Source organism: Alosa alosa, chromosome 3 (genome assembly GCF_017589495.1).
Source record: "Alosa alosa isolate M-15738 ecotype Scorff River chromosome 3, AALO_Geno_1.1, whole genome shotgun sequence".
NCBI classification, from domain to species: domain Eukaryota; kingdom Metazoa; phylum Chordata; class Actinopteri; order Clupeiformes; family Clupeidae; genus Alosa; species Alosa alosa.
In genome coordinates this window covers 26,238,456-26,259,108 of record NC_063191.1, presented here as the reverse complement: position 1 = coordinate 26,259,108, position 20,653 = coordinate 26,238,456, and the positions used below count along the sequence as shown (strand labels likewise).

General features: G+C 43.0%; 1 protein-coding gene across 3 annotated transcripts in view; it reads left to right on the top strand.

Annotated features, from left to right (window-relative positions):
• The window catches only part of cacnb4a (calcium channel, voltage-dependent, beta 4a subunit), a 28,255-nt gene extending 8,459 nt beyond the window's left edge, over positions 1-19,796 (top strand). For 2 of the 3 annotated variants that reach the window (XM_048238360.1, XM_048238363.1), the window contains 12 exons: positions 10,205-10,324; positions 10,749-10,871; positions 11,181-11,308; positions 12,685-12,761; positions 13,562-13,581; positions 14,175-14,255; positions 16,428-16,486; positions 16,830-16,939; positions 17,177-17,328; positions 17,706-17,801; positions 17,901-18,077; positions 18,611-19,796. In XM_048238360.1, the coding sequence (XP_048094317.1) occupies positions 10,205-10,324; positions 10,749-10,871; positions 11,181-11,308; positions 12,685-12,761; positions 13,562-13,581; positions 14,175-14,255; positions 16,428-16,486; positions 16,830-16,939; positions 17,177-17,328; positions 17,706-17,801; positions 17,901-18,077; positions 18,611-18,874 (1,407 nt within the window). In that variant the 3' untranslated portion in view covers positions 18,875-19,796. The remainder of the gene's footprint in view (positions 1-10,204; positions 10,325-10,748; positions 10,872-11,180; positions 11,309-12,684; positions 12,762-13,561; positions 13,582-14,174; positions 14,256-16,427; positions 16,487-16,829; positions 16,940-17,176; positions 17,329-17,705; positions 17,802-17,900; positions 18,078-18,610) is intronic. The other variant, XM_048238362.1, reaches the window with a different exon arrangement.
• The last annotated feature ends 857 nt before the right edge of the window (positions 19,797-20,653 follow it).

Sequence of the window (20,653 nt, the reverse complement as noted above, 5' to 3'; positions counted from 1 at the left end):
GCGTTTATTGTTCTGTGGCAAGTCTCTTTCTACTCATTCCAACAGATCTTTGAGCCTAGGCCTGTGTGAAAATGTGTTCATGAGTTCCATGTTTTCCACAATTTAAGCACCCTTTAAACGTCTCATTTCAACACATTTGTAGGTATCAAGTGGTGTAACACATACATTGGGTTATTTTGTGGTATGTCTACCCCAACAATGTTATCAAAACAATGCAGATGGTCAAAAGTGGAACTATTTTTTATATACAACCCATTTTCAGATTTAGATAAAGATTTAGTGTTATAAAAAGGCATTTATCTTCTTCATTTGGTGGAAGAACTTGGTGTGAGATGTTTGTTTTTAGACTGGGGAGAAGTGTTGCTGTTCTGCTTTGCGATGCTTCACATCAGGTAACACTCACTGCATGATGGATGAGGTCTCTTTCTCAGCAAAAGCAGTATAGCGTCAGCCACCATCGCCTGTCACAGGGGACACAAACTAATGTCGATCACTCACATTACATACACAGGGCACAGAAAGGCCACACAAACAGGGAACATTTTCTTAGTTTTCATGAAGCATTAATAAAAAGGACAAAATACCAGTCATTTATCTACTATCAGGACTGACTTTCAGTTTGTAATAAAAAAGGGAAGACGATCAGGACGAGGACACTCCAGTATCCTTAAACAGTGACCCTCAAACCTACATAGTGAGAGTCCCTATCAACCAAAGCTGTATCTCTGTATACTCAATTGTAGAACCACTGTCAACACTTACACAAAGTTTGCACGGACTTCTCCATTAGTTTTATCGTCTCTTTTTTTTATCTGATGGCTCTCTGAGTCATTGTTGGTATGCCATTCCGTACCACACTAGATAGATGCATGCCCATGCTTATCCAGGGCTCGGGGGCGAGCTCAGACGTAGTAGTTGGCCGTGGATGGGCTGGGTTGGGTTCCTTCAAAGACTTCCGAAGAGGGCAGGCCGCCACTGCCCAGTGCATCTGGGCTGCGTCATGCCCAGTGGGACTGGATAAGGCAGGGAGCCAAGCGCAGCCTGGCGTCGTGCGCGATAAGGCCAGAGTGTGGTGTGACACACTCAAGCCCAACCTCTCAACGCCTGGCAGATAAGGCCTCAACAAATGGCTGAGTGGCTTTGTTATGTGTCTGTGTGTTCAGGCCAGTCATTTGAGGAAGACAGATTCACTTTTGTCTGCAGGATGTCCTGATCTGATTTTAAACTGTTTGCTTTATTATTCATGTCTTAACATAACCCATCATATCCTATCATTAGAGAGTGAGTATCATTTTTTATTAATTTTGTAGATCTCACCAGTAAAGTTGTGTCAGGGTTTGAACTTTAGTCTGGTTCATTTTAGTCTTTTTTTTCTGCTTCCAAGCAACAGGTTCTACTGTCTTTTTTTGCTACCAACATCAGATGTATTTTTTCTGCGTCTTGTTTTTTTTTTTTAACTACACTTTACCTCAGTGACATTTCATCGTGTGACAAATCTAGAGAGCCGCCCAGCGGTCGTGTTGGAAGGCTAACGTTAGCCAGGGGGGGTGACATGCTAATGGGCCTGGAGGCCACTATACGAGGCTGAAGACAGAGCGCTCTAGTGTCACTCTGTGTTTTTCTTAGCTGTCTCTCCAGCAGCAGAAATGGCAGTGCTCTTTTGCATTTGTCATTAACTCCTATTTGACGGAATGATGGGCTACCCGACTCATTGGGTGACTCTGTCGTCTGTGAGTTTTTATTAATCCCCTTATGACTGGTTACATGGGTATCCTCCATTTAGGTGAGAGATGCTGTTCCAGTCACGCTCTCTGTAATTGAACCTGACTCTCGCCACCACAACGCTGATGCCATCGACTGCAGAATGACACTTTTTGTCAAGCGCATCCGTTTCCCTCTTATTTTGCTTTTGCATTATGGATTTTGTATTTTAATGAAGCCATTAATACCTGTTATACGTATCAGTGGGAGGGCTCCTTCGCCGCTAAACGGATCATGATAAGGACGTAAAGTGATTTTCTTGACCACTGGGACAATGCTTCACGGCCGAGTGAGAAGCGCAAATGTTCTACATTCATTCCATTTTGTCAGCGAAAATTATTTCTTATCTGTCTCCCCGAGTGAGCCCCTTTGAATTGCATATTGCATATATGGTTCCAAATATTTTTTTGAATGCCAGAAGAACGTTTCCTAAAACACATTTTTATTCGTTTTTATGAAGTCCATTTAGGATGCATTTGTTCATTTTCAAAGCAATGAAATATGATGTGTATTATTTCAATAGCCTTTCAGTTATTTTGAAGTAGCCCTTGAATTTATGATCTTGTATCCTAAATGTTCTCTCTCACTTCCCCTCCATGATGTGTCCTAACATAAACCGACTGCCCGTGCCATAAGCTCAAAGAAGCTCATGATGAACTGGTTGTGGCACAGTCTTTGGATGATAATGGGAAGGGAGTGTTTTGATATTCACAGGACCACCATGCATCATATGGTGTCAATCTACCCTTTGTAAGCATGTTTTTCACAGACATAAAAGCTCTCTTGGTTGGGGGTTGTGTACATACACACAGGCATGCAAGAGTGAGAGAGCCACTCTCACTGTGGTGTGGGAGGGTTGTTAGGGATGTTGTTAGGGAGGGATGTTACCTTCTTGTCTAGTGAAAATCAGTTACCTTTACTTAGTTTACCTTTACCTTTACTTAGCTTTTCATGTAAATGCAAAATAGCATAATTGCCATTGCAATAATGTTTGTTTGATGTGTATATGTGGTTAGCACCTGGTCAGGTGTACCCATCCTTCTCCAGGTCACCAATCCCAAATTGCCAAATACTTTGGAATAATAAACATTTGGAGAAGGGATGTGTTCACTGATTCCATTCAAATAAATGAGTGTGAGGGCACTATGTTTAGAATATTTCCTTATAAAACATTGGAATTCAAAATATTGCGGTCACCAATCTTTTGTGTGACTCTCAGCTGGCAGGGCAGCTTTGCATTGTATGCAAACTAGCTTTGGACAATGACACTGCAAGAGACAGGAAAGGAAGAGGACCTAGTGGCGAAGCTCGGCCCAGTTCCTCCATATGGCCGGACTGCGGCCAGGCTCCTGGTGACATCATAGCAGAGTGGACAGCATGGGCTCTCGAGAGCATCTGTGGTGGAGGGGAAGATGGAGGAAGGGGAGTGGTGATAAGTAAAGAAGACTACAACCAGAGAGGTGGCCTGTACCACATGGGTGTGCGTGTGCACAGAGTTGGATTCTGATTTTAACAAAAAGAAAGAAAGAAAAACATGTTCAGTTCAGTTCCATCGCGTTTTTCATAGCTCCACACACATTATAGATGGTGGAAATGATATGTGATTGAACTGTATGTATGCTGTTCTGGGCTTAAAAAATTCCCAACTCTCCCACTCTAATGCTGCTCAGAATGAGGCCCGGTTACAACTCTGCCTGAGGGGAGGTACGCGACATTACTGAATTACCTATGAAAGGGGTCTGCTTTACAGTGAGGCTTGTTTGGGAAAGGATCTGCATAGAAAACCTGGGTGAACCTTTACCATGTAACAAATCCTTTACTGGTGGGAAATGTATATTGTGGCTGTTTAAATAATTGCCAGTCCAAACAAAAAAATGCTACAAAGCACAAAGAGTCAATCAGTTGCTCAAAGGTGAATCATTACTGGTAATGAAGCTAGAGCGATCATTTTGTTGTCTTGATGTACTTGCTGTTACTGTCAGATTGTGTATTTTTGTGTTTTGTGACCAAATTCTACTGTAGCCTACTGTAGGTCTGTGTACTGCACCCTGTTGGATCAACATGTAGCACAGCCAGCCATCTGAGCCAAAGTGCAGTTGTTTGAAAGCAGCCCAGGCAGCTGTTGGAGCCCGTATCCAGCCTCCAAAATTGTGAAGGGTCGGTACGTAAATTGAGCAGCCAGCCGAGGAAACAAGCTGGCGGTGTCAGGCTGAGGTGAAAGCCACTGTCATCTGCTGTGCAAACAATTCTGTCCAGCTCCCTGCGTCCCCATACACCCCCCCCTTCGGAGTACTGCCGAGTCGGCATTGCTCGATGGAAGCGCACCAGCTGGCCAATGGCTGTAATGCATTACAAAGTGGAGTGATTGGCTGATGGAGGACTATGTAAGGGCTCTAGTGTGTGTGTGTGTGTGTGTGTGTGTGTGTGTGTGTGTGTGTGTGTGTGTGTGTGTGTTTGAGAGAGAGAAAGAAAGAGAGAGAGAGAGAGATTCTTGCTGCTGTGCTACCAATAACAATAATGATTTGAAAAAAAAAACCTGAGTCCCTTGTTGCCAACAGCAGACCGGCCTCTCAGTCGGGCGCAGGAGGTTGCCAAGATGAGTGGGGGGAGGATAGATGGTGATTCATAAAGCCTGTGGTTGCTTTGAATGAATTCTGTGAACTGACTAATTCTGTGAAATGAAAACAGGAAATCTGTTGTGGCTAAACTTCTTTATTTAGTGCTCAATTTCATTCGTATTGGAATGTGTTGTGAAGCCAGACATGCCCCTACACTTTCCTGAATGCATACGTCAATTAAGGCATTTGTTTTGAAGGCACAATGAATGAGGGAGTCATTATCTGAACAGAACTGGATTATTCTACTATAGGCTATGTACAGTATGTATTATGCTGTATTGGATGTCCACTCTGTGGTTGTTGAAAAGTGAATAGTTATGGTATGAACATTTTTCTGGACTAGCATTCAGATCCCTGGAGTACTTTCTTTGAGCACACAAGCGTTTGAGCTCCAGAGTGGTCTACTTCAGATGCCTGCTTCAGTGATTCACGTCAGATGGCAGTGGGCCAAAGGGGCAAGGTGAGCCATGGTACCCGCATGGGCACAGATTGGTATGGTGGCACAGTGGAATTCTGAGATACTCCTTCAGAACTTACCTTTGTGACAGAGGAAGTAATATCAGCTTTGATGTCATTTGGGGCTGATTTTCTGTAGAGGCGCATAGCATTCAAGGATTGTACGGTTGTATCTGTAGCAAAGGTAATGAGTGAAGTTGTGTGTGTTTGATAGAAGGAGATCAGTGGTCTTATGATAGATACTTGAAATTGCTATGTCTACCTGTTGTCTCCATTGATAATCATCCTGATATTGAGATGCAGTATAAACACATGAATGTCTAATACATAGGTTCTGTTGTAATGATTAGGGAGCTATGCATGCATATGATTTATTCTCTGAGTGGAGAGGGATTTGAGCTATACGAGAAATTATCTGGGATCTAAAGGACTTCCCACAGGCTAGAAGCATCCCTCTGCCATCAGAACCATCTGTGCACATATGGACACATGGAGACAACCATATGGGGTTCAGAGATCATAATTGCCCTGTGGGACTAACCATTAAATACACAGAACATTACTTAAGATAAGGTGATTATGATAGGCCAGGTTGATGCTTACTGAATGTGATTTCCTGTGATAAAAATGGAGGAAATATCTGGGTTGACAACCCAGCAGCTATTTTGGTAGCGTAGATGTTGTTTTTTCTCATACCAGATGTGCTGTCCATGTGTGAAGCTTAAGTCAACCAGCCACAAGACAACATTCTTTGTTTCTCCTTGTCACTTATAACATAAAACGAAATGTTTTAAGATTGACAGTGGACTGCATTATTTACAGAAATATAGGGTGAATGCACATTGTTATATTTTACAAACATGTTCACAGCCTCTATGTGCAAGTGTATGCAACCCAGGGGCTACTACAACGTATCAGCTATGCACTGGGAAGGACAATAGATATGTGCACCCTGTAGAACATAAGGCAATTGCATAGCAAACTCAGTCAGTTCACATCATATCATATAACTGTGAATGTAGGCCTGCATGCATTTACACAGTAAGCCAACCACACAGCCCAGAGATGTACTGCTAATAAGACAATGTAGCTATATCTCCCATGGTAAACTTTTTGAACTGTGCCATGTAACCATATAAAAGAATACATTATTAATACATTAAGAATACATTTGTATCCCCTGTAATTGTGCTTTGAGGCTCCCTATTATGTAAGCATTAGCCTAGCACAAGTGCAGATAACCAGAGAGAGAGAGAGAGAGAACCATGCACTGTACAGAGAACGTACTAGAGTACCATAGTCAAGTTAAGTCAAGTCAGTTTTATTTGTATAGCGCATTTAACATGCACAGAGTGCAACCCAAAGCGCTCCACATATAAGACATTCTCATTGACACATAACAAAAGACAATAGACGCAGGACGGAGCCGCGTAGTTGCCAGCGTACCCGTGACACCAAGACATGACAAATACATTCATTTCACAGTGAGATAGATGAATTTGTCGCTTGTCATTAAGTGTGTCACCAGTGGTCATTCTCGGCTGGCCCACCTCACTCAACAGGGCTTCATGCAGCCCTGATGTATGGAGATTACATGGCTGTAATCAATGGCTGATTACACCTCTGTGTACACCACTGTGCGGGTACTGGTAGTGGGCCAGCAATGATGACTGGCAGCTCACACTGATGAGCTAGCCGGCCAGTCAGTGCCTTAACAAGGCCCTGCAGTGCCCAACGCTTTGGCCATCTTGCTGCCTCAGTCCATAATGCGTGCTCACATTTCAACATCAATAGATGACCCAGTCCTATACATATTCAGACCTTTTTTTTTAAAAAACAATCAAATAAATCATGTTCTCATTGGTGCTCCGCTGTTTCATGAGTGTTTCATGTCCAGTGGAAGCCATGTGGAAGGAGAAGCATGCAGCCGTGACAGTAAACTAGAATGACACATTCTGTTTCCCTTGGCCTTCCTCTCGTCTATTTTCAGTTTCCCTCTGTTTGCTGTTCAGCTTCTACCTCCCACAGATGGCATACTGTGTCATTCATAACAAAAACCCCAGATGAGTCAGAATCAACGATCTTATTAACAGGGTCTGACTTCTATAAGACCAGATAGCATCACGTTCACATGTAGTCACTAGACTTCCATCCAAAACACATGACAAAGGTACTACCCACACCACCCATGATATGTTTTGATCGGAACTGAAACCACAGCCTTGGCCTTGCTCTTTGCATCCCCTAGAGAGGCTTATTGTAGAGTACTGTCTACTGTGAGAGACAATGGGCTATAATCTAGCCAAGCTGCTGCAGCTGAGTGCGATGCCTGAAATAGCTTGTCGTCTTAAGGAGGCTACAGGGGATGCTGGGGCCTCACGTCAGGTGGGGAGTGGTGACATTTAGACATGGCCGCCTGGGGTTTGTGTTCTTGCCGTCTTAGAAGGCCACACCGGAGATCCCCACTTCTTTTCCTCATCCCTGTGTGCCCTACTGTTTGACCTGCAGAGATCTGCGCTGCCTTCCTCATCTGGGTTGTCAATCAGTAGGTCCCGTGGTCACCCAAAACGTACCACCTTTCATTTCCTTATTTCCGTTTAATCAAACCCTCGTTCAGTGACCAAATGCTTGTTCAGTGTGTTCATTTATTTTTGTTCATTATGAAATGAAAGCTACTTTCTGTTTCACTGGGTAATGGGGGTAATGAGGTTATGCTGTAATCATCGTACTGTGTACTGATGTTGCATTACATGTCACTGATTCAGTGGGGCAGATTCAGAACTAGCCAGTCTCGCCTCATCTTTTCTCTCTCCTCAGTCTCTGTTGTTTTTCTTCTTCTTTTTAACCCCTTCTCTCTCCCCCTCCTCCCACCACTCTCTCCCTCTCTCTTCTCTTGAGGGGTGAGTGGGCGTAGCGCAGGACTGCAGGTGCTGTCTCCCAGTAGCCAGCCAGTCATTTGCTAATAAGGGAAGGTGGGAGATGGCTCTTGCAGCTCGTGTGATAGTAATGACATCAGACACTTGTTCTGCCAAGAGGAGAACGAGCCAGCCCACCCCCGCAGAGAGAGCGAGAGAGCGATAGAGAGAAAGAGAGAGAAATTGTCTTCAGGGTTTGCGCCACGTACAGCTATTTTAGTATCCATGAAACAGCGAGTTAGAACCTTGTCACACATATGGTCTCAGTTTGCCCAGCGCTCAAATGAAACATTAGAGTTGAGTGTTAATATTTTAGTAGATGAATGAAGGGTACCTCAGAATGATATATTCCATGGTGTAATACTGTAATACTGCCTTCTTAATTTGCTCAGATATGGGGGGAAAATACTCCAATGAATCTTTCTTAATGTATGAGGAACTAGCCTTCGGGCTAACTAGCTGAGTGCCATTTTTTTTTTTTTTTTGGTAAAAATCACAATCTGGCAAGCAGTAAGAATTCTGCGGGCCCTTGTGCTTTGGGTTTATGGAGATAATGGCTGCATCAGTGGCGTTGGGTTCCTTACACCACTGTGATCAACCACTCAAGCACACTCCAGTTTCCCATGCCACACGCACTGAGGAGTCATCCACCTTGGAAACCTCTGTGACAGGCATGAAAATGTGATGTAGATGTTATTGGCATTATTTGAGTAAAATAATGTGTGTGTGTGTGTGTGTGTGTGTGTGTGTGTGTGTGTGTGTGTTTGTATGAGAGAGCAAGAGAGAGAGAGGGAGAATGAGGGACAGAAAGAAAGAAAGAAAGAAAGAAAGAAAGAAAGAAAGAAAGAAAGAAAGGAAGGAAGGGCTCATGTGTCTAACCTGAGAGGGCATTACAAGGTGAATTTCTACTTAGATTCATGTATTGCCATTCTATGTGTTTCATTCTCTTACAAGGTTGGTGACGCAACTGTTTCATATGGAACCTTTTGATAGTGGCTTCAAAGCCCTGTTTGATTTTGCATTTAGTGGTTCTCTTCACCTGTAAAAAGGAGCTCTGTTTGAAGTCAGTGCTTTACCCCATCCATCTCCATGCATCATTCAAAGGCTCAGAGGAACCTCTGCAGATACTGCATCATTCAGTTCCTCCTCTAGATGATTTGTGTGATGTTTGCAGAAGGTTTTCAATAGACAATAACTGTTCATGTTATTTGCATAGACATATTTTACAATGACTTACAGTATTTTAAGCTACCAAACTGAGTTGGGTTTGATACAACTGTGAAAAAAAATATTAATAAGTAAAACGCTAGTTTATTGATGAGCACTGTGTTTACTGTTTACTGTGCAGAAGGTTCACAGTTAATATCTGTTGATATTTCACATTACGTTAATATCTGTTGATATTTTACGTTATTTTAAACCAATCAAATTGAACCGCATTGAATTGAATGCACAATTGAAGGTACTAAAATAAATCTAGTTTAGGTTATGATCTTCAAGAATTCTTAGAGCATCCATCAGCAGTGTTCTCTCCAGAGTTTTGTCTAATCATCCTCCATCTTCATCACATTCACAATACATTTACATTAACATTTACATTGCATTACATTTACATACACATGCATGCACATTAGATCAAGTCTTGGGCCTTTTAAAAAAAATTCTACTTCGGAGACTACTTTCTGCTGACCTCCAAACCTTTCTGTGTATGTTGGAAGTGCGTCCTGGGATTTGCAGCTTTAATCAGAGCTGCTTTGATTACCGCTCAGCCCTGGCCTCATTCCTCATTCCATCTCCTCTTCTGCACCTGCATCCATACACGTTACAGTCACGCAAGTTCTACAGCCGCAGACCGCTATGTCACCTGGTCTCAAAAAACCCACACAATGCAGGCAGCAGTTCTTAGAGGACGTTCTCTTTACATTAGTTCAACTTTAAAGATGCATTTTTGTATGCTGATGAAGAGAGCTCATCTAAGCTGAGTTCTGAGTTTTTAATGTTGAATGACAGTGGAAGTGATCATTTAACAGCATGATATTGTGCAATGCTCAAATAGTTTGGCATCAGTCTGTGATGGTGCTCCCACAAACTGTATAATGAACAAGTTACCCAGAGTATGTGCAAAGGTTCATTTAATCTGCTTTGGATAAGATGATATTCTGCTCTGTCCTCCAGGCATCCGTGTGCAGCTTATCTTGCCCCAGTGTATTTGGTTCATCTCAGATAGGTATCATGCATTTAGTCTGACTGCCCTTATAAAGAGCAGCCTTATGTCATGAATTGAGATGTCATTTCATGTTATTTGACAATTGGATACAACGCAAGGTCACTGCATGCTGGTCAGTGCTGGGCTCCCTGGACTCACACTCCATGCGCACTGTGTGTTTGTGACTTGAGGTGACTGACATGGTGCGCGCGTGGCGTAACCCCGCCCTGCGTTCCATCTTCCCGCAGGGTTCCGCTGATTCGTACACTAGCAGGCCGTCGGACTCGGATGTGTCTCTGGACGAGGAGCGGGAGGGCGGGCGGCAGGAGCGTGAGCAGCAGGCCGCACAGCAGCTGGAGAGGGCCAAGGTGAGCCTGAGGGGGAGGAACTCCACACAGACGCTCCTCATTCAAACTCTATACAGACACTCACTCTTCATTCACACTTCACACAGACGCTCCTCATTCAAACTCCATACAGATGCTCCTCGTTCAAACTCTATTTACACACTTCTAAAACTCTATCCTCATTCTGCTCAGTGGCTAACTCTACCTTTTTCCAGCAGGAGTCAGAGGTTTAGATGGTATATTACTGTTTGCCAATATTTGTAGTTTTTCCACCATGTAAGGGCCATTGGGTTCTTATAAAGTCACTCAAAACTATTCTGCAATTTCATAACCACCAAATGTCAAAGCTAATATATACTATATGTCTAAATACATATATGTATGTTTATATATAAATATAAATATATATATATATATATATATATAAATATATTTATAAATTCAGGCGAAAGCAGTTGCTTTTGCAGTGAAGACCAATGTCAGCTACTGTGGAGCTCTGGATGAGGATGTCCCAGTGGCTGGAACTGCCATTTCATTTGATACCAAGGACTTCCTCCATATCAAAGAGGTACTAAGTCACTGGACTACTACCTACTTAAAACTATAAGTACTTGTGTGTTTGTCTTTGTCTGCTTAGAGTGAAAATAAACACTTTGTCATCAGTGGTTTTATGTATGAAAATATATTTTAGAAACAAAAGCAATCAAGTAAATGTAGTACATCATTGTCACACTTATAGTATTTCACTCATGAACTTGATTTGATTTGATAGCTTACCATGCAGTAGTATATACTAGAGTATTCCATTATATACTAAGGGTATTTTGTCACATTCTGTCTAGTAATGTTTTAATCCATCACCGGTCCCACTTTGCAGAAATACAACAATGACTGGTGGATAGGTCGTCTGGTGAAGGAGGGCTGTGACATCGGCTTCATCCCCAGCCCCCTCAAACTGGAGAACATTCGTCTCCAGCAGGAGCAGAAGAGAGGACGCTTTAGCGGGTGAGTGACTACCACTTGAGCCTCAAGCCCTCCCTTTGAGTGACCACCACCTGGGCCTCAAGCCCTCCATCTCCACCTGCACTGTTTCTGCAAGAATTCCCCACAACTCAGTCACACCTAACCGGCCTCAACTACAAAATGGTCTAAAATGGTTGCCACGTCGGTCTAATGCACATTATTGCCATTCATTCTAATATGGTCCTATTTACCATTTGAATTAAGTTTATTTGATTTTTTTTTCCATTTCATTTATTGAAAAAATGTATTTTCATACAGATAATATTTGTCTTGTTTATTCACTCTGTTAGAAACACCTAGACCACACCTAGACCTGTTAAAAATACCTAGACGATCTAGTCATTATTCAGAGTCAGTAGTAACATAGACATTCATTCAAAGGTGATTCATTCATCACCTCACATACATACAGCACACTGCTTGCTACAGTAAGCCTCCTCTACTTGCTGCACACTGCCCCCCCCCTCCCTACATACACAGCACATTGTCTTCAGGATCTTCTCCAACACACATCCTCTACATACTTACAGCACACAGCCCCCACCTACCCACACACACACTGCACACACACACACACACAGTCACTGCTCCACTCCCCTCCCGCCCACACACACATCTTCACTGCCATCACTCACATACATCATACATACAGTACTCTGCTAGCAATAGTAAGTCCCTTCACCATACTTGCAGTACACTGCCCCCAATACACAGCACATTGTCTCATAAGGAAGCTTCTCCAACACACATATTGCACACTGCCCTCTCCCCACATACACAGCACACTATCCCATCTCCCCTGTCATCCCCCCAACACACACACCAAGACCCCTGGCAGTTGGGTTAGCCCCTTGAGCCGTGGATCTGCCCAAGGTTCCTTGGTAAGGGAGTTTTTCCTTGCCCCTGTTGCTCTTGGGTGCTCCTTGTTGGTGCCCCCCAATCCCAATCCCCCCCCCCCATAAATGCACAAATAGGCTGACACCAGACATAATTTCACTGCATTTCTTACTTCCAGTAACTATATGCATGTGACAATAAACTTCCTTGTATCCTTGTAAATGCTAAGTAGATTTACTCACACAACAGTAAACTGCTGGCACCAAAGCAATCGCTTCAATAAGATCATATGAAAAAGGACAGTCTCAGTTATTGGTATCAGACATTTCTCGCATTGAGTCCAGCACAAGTGGCGTTGTGTTTGTTAGACACTTTGTTACCCCTGTTTCACAGCGTAATTTATATTCTGCGGTGGCCAGCCCGAGTGGAGTCGCCTGCTTTTTTGTCAGGTTTGATATATGGTGCTGTCTACCTCGTTAACGCCACTCCCTCTCCTTTTGTCCTCTGTGCTGTGCTTGCAGTAAGACCAGTGGGAATTCCTCCTCCAGTCTGGGGGAGATGGTCTCGGGCACTTTCAAACCCAACCCTCCCTCAGCAGGTAAACTCTTGCGTGTCAGCCTCAGCCGGGGTGAGAGAGAGAGAGAGAGCTAGAGAGAGAAAGAGAGGGGGTGAATGCCTTTCGGAGCTGACCCACTTTAAAAACACAGCTGGAAAGAAACCAGTCAATGAGAGATGATGCCCTCAATTTAAGTTCTAGTTAAATACAAGTTGCAAGAATGAAAAAAAAAAACTGTGATAGACCTTTAAGTGCTATCCATCATAAGTGTTCTTTTTGGGTTAGGCTCTTTTTATGGGCATTTTCAATGTTACAAATGATCTGTGGCTGTGAACCCTGTCAAGCAGGATCATATTAATTAAGCTTGTCTGAACTGCCCACATCTGAGAAGAGTTGAGGTGGAGTCTATTTCATTTATTCTCATGCCTCGTTATCGTCAGTGTTCTCCTCCCATTCAGCAGAGAACACAGACCACTTTGATTTATAATACAGCCTCACAGTAGAGAAAAACACCTTCTGTGAAATCTGCTCTTACACCTGAACTAGTCAGGAAGAATACAAACACCTTGTTTGTTTTGACCGTATCTGTATGTGTTCATATTAGTTCCATATAGGAATTCTTATAAGTTTTGTTACATTCCCTGAAACAAGTTATGATTGAAACCATCACCTTCTCTTACATATGGGTGTTTGAAATGCAGTAGTTTAGAACATTTCATTAATTGACCTATTAATGTATTGCAGTATGTATAGAAGTATCTATTGTAAATATAATTATATAATGTATGTAAATGATGATTCAAGACTGTATAGTTCTTTCAACATGTTTCTTCTTTCCATAGGAAAACAGAAGCAGAAAGTGGTAAGTGGTCACTCTGTTACTTTTTATGGTTGTTGCTGTTTGTTTTGTTTTTCTGTTTTGTGACTATAACATTTATCCTGTGTACTGTGTCTTTTGCCTTGGCTTAACAAATAGAGCCAAACCCAACTGCTCTATCAATATTTCTAATAGGAGTCACAGGGTGATGGTGTATTGACATTTAAGCTTAGTTTGTACAGTAGATGATGAAGATAATTTGTGTTACTTAAAATAGCAGGCAACATCTAATACCCAAGTTAAAGGTGAACATTTTTTTGACAAATTACGTCCACTGTTAAATGAAGCAGGGCTGCCCATTGACTATTGATTTCATTTCTCAGTAGACACATTACTGTGCTCTAAGCGACCCAGCACCCCTGTTCATCAGCAGTATAGTGTGAGCACGATGCTGCCGTCTGCACAAAAGGGCAATCACCCGGCTATTTCCTCTGCATATTCCCATGTCTATGTAAAATGGGAGTCACATCCAGCATCCTCCTGCTTAGCGAAAGCCACTGACAAAAATGGTTTGGAGTTTGGGGTAACACTCTGGATAACATTGTTTTCTTTTGTTGTTGTTGTTGTTGTTTTGACAGGCAGAACACATTCCTCCCTATGACGTTGTTCCCTCCATGAGGCCGGTGGTCTTAGTGGGTCCCTCTCTCAAAGGTTATGAGGTATGTTATCATCAACATTCATTTCTTTAATAATTTATTTAACCACAATGCCGTTTTGTCCCGTTACACACTTTATGAACAGTATCGTAAACGTGCTAATTACCAACCATTTTGTTCGAAAATTCTAAAACAATGATGTTTTTTAATACTTCAAAATAACATTTGTTAAATGAACCTTACATTTTCAGTAGCTATACATGTAGGTGTGTAGATTTGAACAAAATCTAGTTTGGTTCTTACCGGGGCTTTTTATTGCCTGAAATATCCGATTTTGTTTACCACGAGTTTAGTGCTGGGCTGGTGGGTGCCTATTCCCAACCTTTATCAAGGCACATCAATGGTTAGCACGAGAATTCTCGGCGTAAATCAAAATTCCACTGGAGCTCCAAGCGGATTTGTACACGCAGCCTTACAACACTGTTTACAGCTCTTCAAGAAGTCACAGTAAAATGTCATTTTTGGGACATAGCTAATTAAGATACACTTGCGTTTGGTGCTTGCGTTTCTTTAGGAATCCGCCGTCTTGGTTTGTATAAAATAAATATTAAGTGACACATACATGTAAAAGGTTGGAAATACGGGACGATTGGTAATAGCTGACGTTACGATATATCAGCACATGATATCAATGAACTCCAGGTTCCAACAGCACTTGCCCACCACGTCTTATATCCCTCATTACTGCACTGTTTACGAGCTCACAATATGAATGAAGCAGGCAGAGGGGGAGGCAGAACTGACAAGAGAGCCATTGCTCCCCCTTCAGTTCTGGACACTGTTGTGAAACAATGGTGCTCCCTACCAGTCATACACATGGATATGGGTTATTGATACAGGGGGGGAAAGGGATCGTCTCTACCCCGGCATTTGGAGGGGGAAGGGGACTTTGATTATGAGGTGAGGAGAAGCTGAAATAGTCACAGAATCACGGTCCTCATCTCTGCGCGGTGTTGTCAAGGCAACAACCTTCTGGGTACACCACGTCAGTCTCAAAAGTGGAGCGTGGTTTCAAATTAGAAACAGGGAGAAGGCGACAAAGCATCTGAGAAGTCAATGTGAGACTAGATACACCAATCATCTGCGTGCAAATAAAAGGGTGGTTCATAGCTGGGCAAGTGCAGAGCAGGAGTGTGAGCTTAATCCTGCAGATTTGTGTATGTTCTAGTGACATGGGGTCTATGACACCTGGGAAATGAATGTGCAACATATGAATGATCAACATCAATACTCTATTCATGTAAAGAAGACATAATACCACATAGAGAGCTCTCTGAAATCATTCACTGTTTGTCTAGTCTGATATTGCTGTAAAATATTTCAGCAGAGGGAATTTCACTTATTTACCATCAATTGTTTTATTAATGGTAACATACAAGAAGCAAATGGCAGTCAATACATGAAAAAACTCTGTGTTATGAGGGATTACTGTAAAACGACTATGATATTGAATGTGTTTGCTCATCACTATACTCTTTAATCAAAAGCAGAATTGATTAAATGGCATTTATGAAATAACTTAAATTCTAAATTTTTGTGGAAATTATCGTAATCTAAGTAATGTGTGACAAAAATACAAATACTTCCAAAAGGAAGTATTTGTCTGTAGAAAAAACAGCGAAGCCATTCATGTAACCCATTTTACACCTGAAATGTTAAAAGGTGATGATTCATGGGGCAACCTTTTAAGCAATGTTGCTGGGCAACCAACCACATCATCGGTTCCGTGTGTTCTAATTGGATGATCATGACAAGTTGATGAGTTGTTCAGAAAAATGTTTTCATCATCAGTGGTATTTCAATATCAGTAGCAAGCAATGTGCCAAAATCACAATATTCAGGAACACTGCATTGCACATTAACATTGCTCAAAAAGTCTTGAGTATCATCTACTTAAGCCTAATTATCTTCCAGTGAAAACTTTGATCAACTTGCATCAAACACTGAAACCAAATGAATGAGGCAACAGGAGTCATAGAAATGAGTCTCAAATACCGTCTTACTTCTTCCTCTCTCCAGCATCTGCTTAGTTATAGACCTTGTTTAAGTACTACAATTGCCGGACGGTCCTCCTCTCTGACTGTCCTCTCTCATGTTGAGCATGTCCTCCTCTTGTCCTCTCTTACGCTCCCCTCGTCTGCTCCTCTGCCTTTCCCTGGGATGCCTTGCGAGCAGGTGACTGACATGATGCAGAAAGCACTCTTTGACTTCCTGAAGCACAGGTTTGACGGCAGGTGAGGAGGGTCACACCTTGCATGTTGTGGCTGAGAGGCAGCTCGTAGGACTCATGCACAGTGTGAATGCTGGGACGGGTGTTGTCATTGCAGTTATGGGGATAAATGATGACTTTGAATGGTACAAGAGAAGTCCATTTTTCAAAAGCCCATAACACATGCATGTGTGCGTTTTAATTTAACATGTGCGTCATCCTAGTCTGCCTGCTTCTATGCTTTTCTCCTACCACCTTCTCTTTTCTGGTGATCTAAGGCCTGTCTTGTTTGGCGGTTGTTGCATTATCTGTTGTACTGTATTTTGCTCAGAGGATGTACAGTCATTTTACCACCTTTCTCATAACAGGATATCCATCACAAGAGTGACTGCAGATATATCTCTGGCCAAAAGATCTGTGCTCAACAATCCTAGCAAGAGGGCCATCATCGAGAGATCCAACACCAGATCCAGCTTGGGTATGATGTTCTCCTGGTTAGAACTGTAAAGCATTGAGGCTGTGCTGTATGCCACACCACACTGTATGTTGGGATTTCAGTGTTGATGTGTTTTTTCTCACGGGTATTAGCGCTCTATTCCTTAGCATTTACACTCTCCCGTCAGAGCGCTGACCTCTGCAGCTGTTTGATTTTTTTCTTGACCCGTCCGAGTGGCGCAGTGTTGACATGCCGACTTCTCTCTCATGTCTTCCACAGCCGAGGTGCAGAGCGAGATTGAGCGGATTTTCGAGCTGGCCCGGTCCTTGCAGCTGGTGGTGCTCGATGCGGACACAATCAACCATCCGGCACAGCTCATTAAAACCTCCTTAGCACCCATCATTGTCCATGTCAAAGTATCCTCTCCCAAGGTAAGAGTGGATTGCATCCGACAAATCCACTGGCAACTATTTACAGCGGCATCGACAGATAGTGTCCCTCCTCTGTTACTGTCCATTCATTATTGCTTCCCCCTTCTGGAAAATCAGACATAATTGATAGAAAAAAACATGATGGTCCAACACATTCATATGCAATCAAGCTCACATTAGCTCACGTAATGACAATTACAGATCTTTGTACAAATGAATTATTTTTCATTATTTTGTTCTGTAGTCATAATTCATATGACTGATACCACTGAAACTCTTATTATGGGTGTCTGTGTGTGTGTGTGTGTGTGTGTGTTTGTGTGTGTGTGTGTGTGTGTGTGTGTGTGTGTGCATGTGTGCTTGCTCATGCGCCGCAGGTGTTGCAACGGTTGATCAAGTCACGTGGGAAGTCCCAGAGCAAGCACTTGAACGTTCAGCTGGTGGCGGCAGACAAGCTGGCACAGTGCCCCCCGGTGCGTTCCCCACACACCCACTTCCCTCTTCGCCCGTTACCCCTCAGAAACCAAGAATGTCATGACTCACTCTCCTCGTCGGTGTGTGTCACCCCTCAGGAAATGTTTGACATCATTTTGGACGAGAATCAGCTGGAGGACGCCTGTGAACACCTGGCCGAGTACCTGGAGGCGTACTGGCGTGCGACGCACACGTCTCTCAGCACCCCGCTCAACCCCATACTGGGAAGGAACCTGGGATCCACGGCTCTCTCTCCATATCCCTCTGGGCTGCAGGTATGTTTTCGTCAGGCTAGTTTCCTAATGGTTCACAAAGCTCCACAGTTGGTGGTATATTGTACCTGAAGATCTGGAGATGTATGGCTGGTTTCCCAGTTGGTGGTATATTGTACCTGAAGATCTGGAGATGTATGGCTGGTTTCCCAGTTGGTGGTATATTGCACCTGAAGATCTGGAGATGTATGGCTGGTTTCCCAGTTGTCAATTTTATGTTGTTATGGCCTGTAATTTCCATCTTTCATGCAGGCTATAGCACCATAGCATTGCTGGCACTGTGCACAGAGCAGACAGATCTGAATGACTGTTTAATGCCGCTAAGAGTGCTGCTGTAACTCAGCAGAACACAATATCCTGAATATTTAATATCTTGTCTTAATATATCTTTATATCTTAATAACGTGTATATTGTAAGTGGACTGGAAGTGTCATGGAAAGCATTGGTGCATTTTTAGATACATTTGTAATTGTTTTCAGTGGATACTAGTCTGGTGGACTTTTAAAAACTGACTTTGCAATCTATCCATCAACAGGGCCAGAAGAATAAGCAGAGCAATCACATGGGGGAGCTATCCCCTGCCGAAAAACGTAGCCTGATGACGGCCGACGAGAACTACCACAATAACGAGCGGGCGAGGAAGAACCGCAACCGCCTGTCATCCGAATCGCAGCAGAGCCGGGACAACTACCCGCTGGTGGAGGAGGACTACCAGGACCCTTATCAGGACACGTACAAACCCCACCGCAGCCGAGGCTCCCCAGGCGGCTACAGCCACGAGTCCAGGCAAAGGCTATGAGTCCAGGCCACTCCAGAAACAAACGAAAGAAACAAAAAAACTACAAATACAACTGGTCTCTCCTCTCTGTAAAGCTCTGTAAAGGAGGGGGCTCCTGTGAGACTTTCTCCAGAGTGTTTATGGGAAGTGTAGTACTTCAGTCTTCTTGTGTGGCACAGTCTCCCTGCAGTGTGGTGGCGATAGGCCTCAAAAAGCAAGTGCCACCACTTCTTGCCGACACGAGGCACAGAATACTCATAATTGCTGGATGTTGAAAGTGTAGCGGATATTTTCAGAGGCAGTGCAGAGCACAGAATAGTTAGGAATTTAGTTTAGGCAGGGAAAATAAGCAGACCATCCACCGAGCCTTGGGGTGTTTTGGTAGCGTGAGTCTCGGGAGCTCTGTCAGTGTTAGCAGGTCAGACTGCTGTGGCATGTTGTTCCTGCACCCTGAACCGATGTCAGCATGCGGAAATGCTAGACAGCGCCAAGAGCCCCAAAGTCGACACGGAGCCTTCCCTTGCACGTTTTGTTTTTCTTTAGTAGCCAGTGGAGGCAGTGGAGTGTGATGCCTCGTTAATGTTATTTCATTTGTTCCAGTTGTCTTGGCTGGTTGTGAGTGTTTTCCGGTGCACTGCGGGGCACGGGGCAAGTAGAAAAAAAAATTCTCACAGTTAAAATGTTGAGTGAATCTTGTCAGGCTTTGATTTTTCCCTTAGATCTTTCCCCCCAATTCAAATTCAGTACCAATCATTTCCAAACACAAGGACATGTCTTAGCTGTTTGCTTTTTGCAGTTGAACCAGAGTTTCTGCATATTGTCCTTTAGGGATGTAACGATTACCGGTATAATGGTAAACCGCGATAAAAATGTTGACGATAACAATTAGCGTTTTCTTTTCAAATATCATAATTATCACGGTTGATTACCACAGTGTGGAAACCGTGTGTTTAATCCTTCCCAGCTTCATCCAAGCCTGCTTTTGACATACAGTAGGCCTGGTACAATGAAACAAAACTGGTACCTTACTGATTCTGTTGTCTAATTGATGGTTGATTTTAAAAGGTGGAACATTTTCACCGCAAAATGTGCACTGTATCATGTAGCCACTCTGCGTCTTTTTATGTTCGTGCCCACATTAAATCCATTCCACTCACGTTATCAAGAGAATACAGTAGCCTAAAGTTTTATTTCGAACGCTTACTTTGGTCTCACTCATTGGATCCAAATAACAGAAATAGCAAACTCTAAGTTATGGTAGGGTAAGTTAAGCTATAAGCACATAACCAATTAAATATGAAGAAAAAAGTGAACAGGACAATTTTTGAAACTATTTCAGTATGTAGGCCTATCAGTGCTTTCTGAACATATTGAACACACTTTTAGAAATACCGTGATAATACCGAAAACCGTGAAAATTTGGTCACTATACCCGTGAGGTTAAATTTTCATACCGTTACATCCCTATTGTCCATGCCCATACCCTGTATTCCAGGCATTTTGGGACATCTTTAGTGATGTCTTATGTGTTTCAGAGTCGACAGAAAGTTGAGTTGTTCCAATTATACTGCTTACGTGACATAAAAGGCCACATAGTTCATTCAGAAAGCTGCTCTGCAAGGGGAAAATAGCGGTAAGATGATTCTGAGTGATCTACTGAGCGTGTCAGTAAATCACAATATCTTCATTATGTTTCTAGTGTACCCTCCTTCTCTCAGTGAGCTTGTCAGAGGAGGGGAAGGAACACTCCATTCGGTAATGGAGAAAGAGCCTGGCTCAGCACAGTAGAGCTCAAGTTCC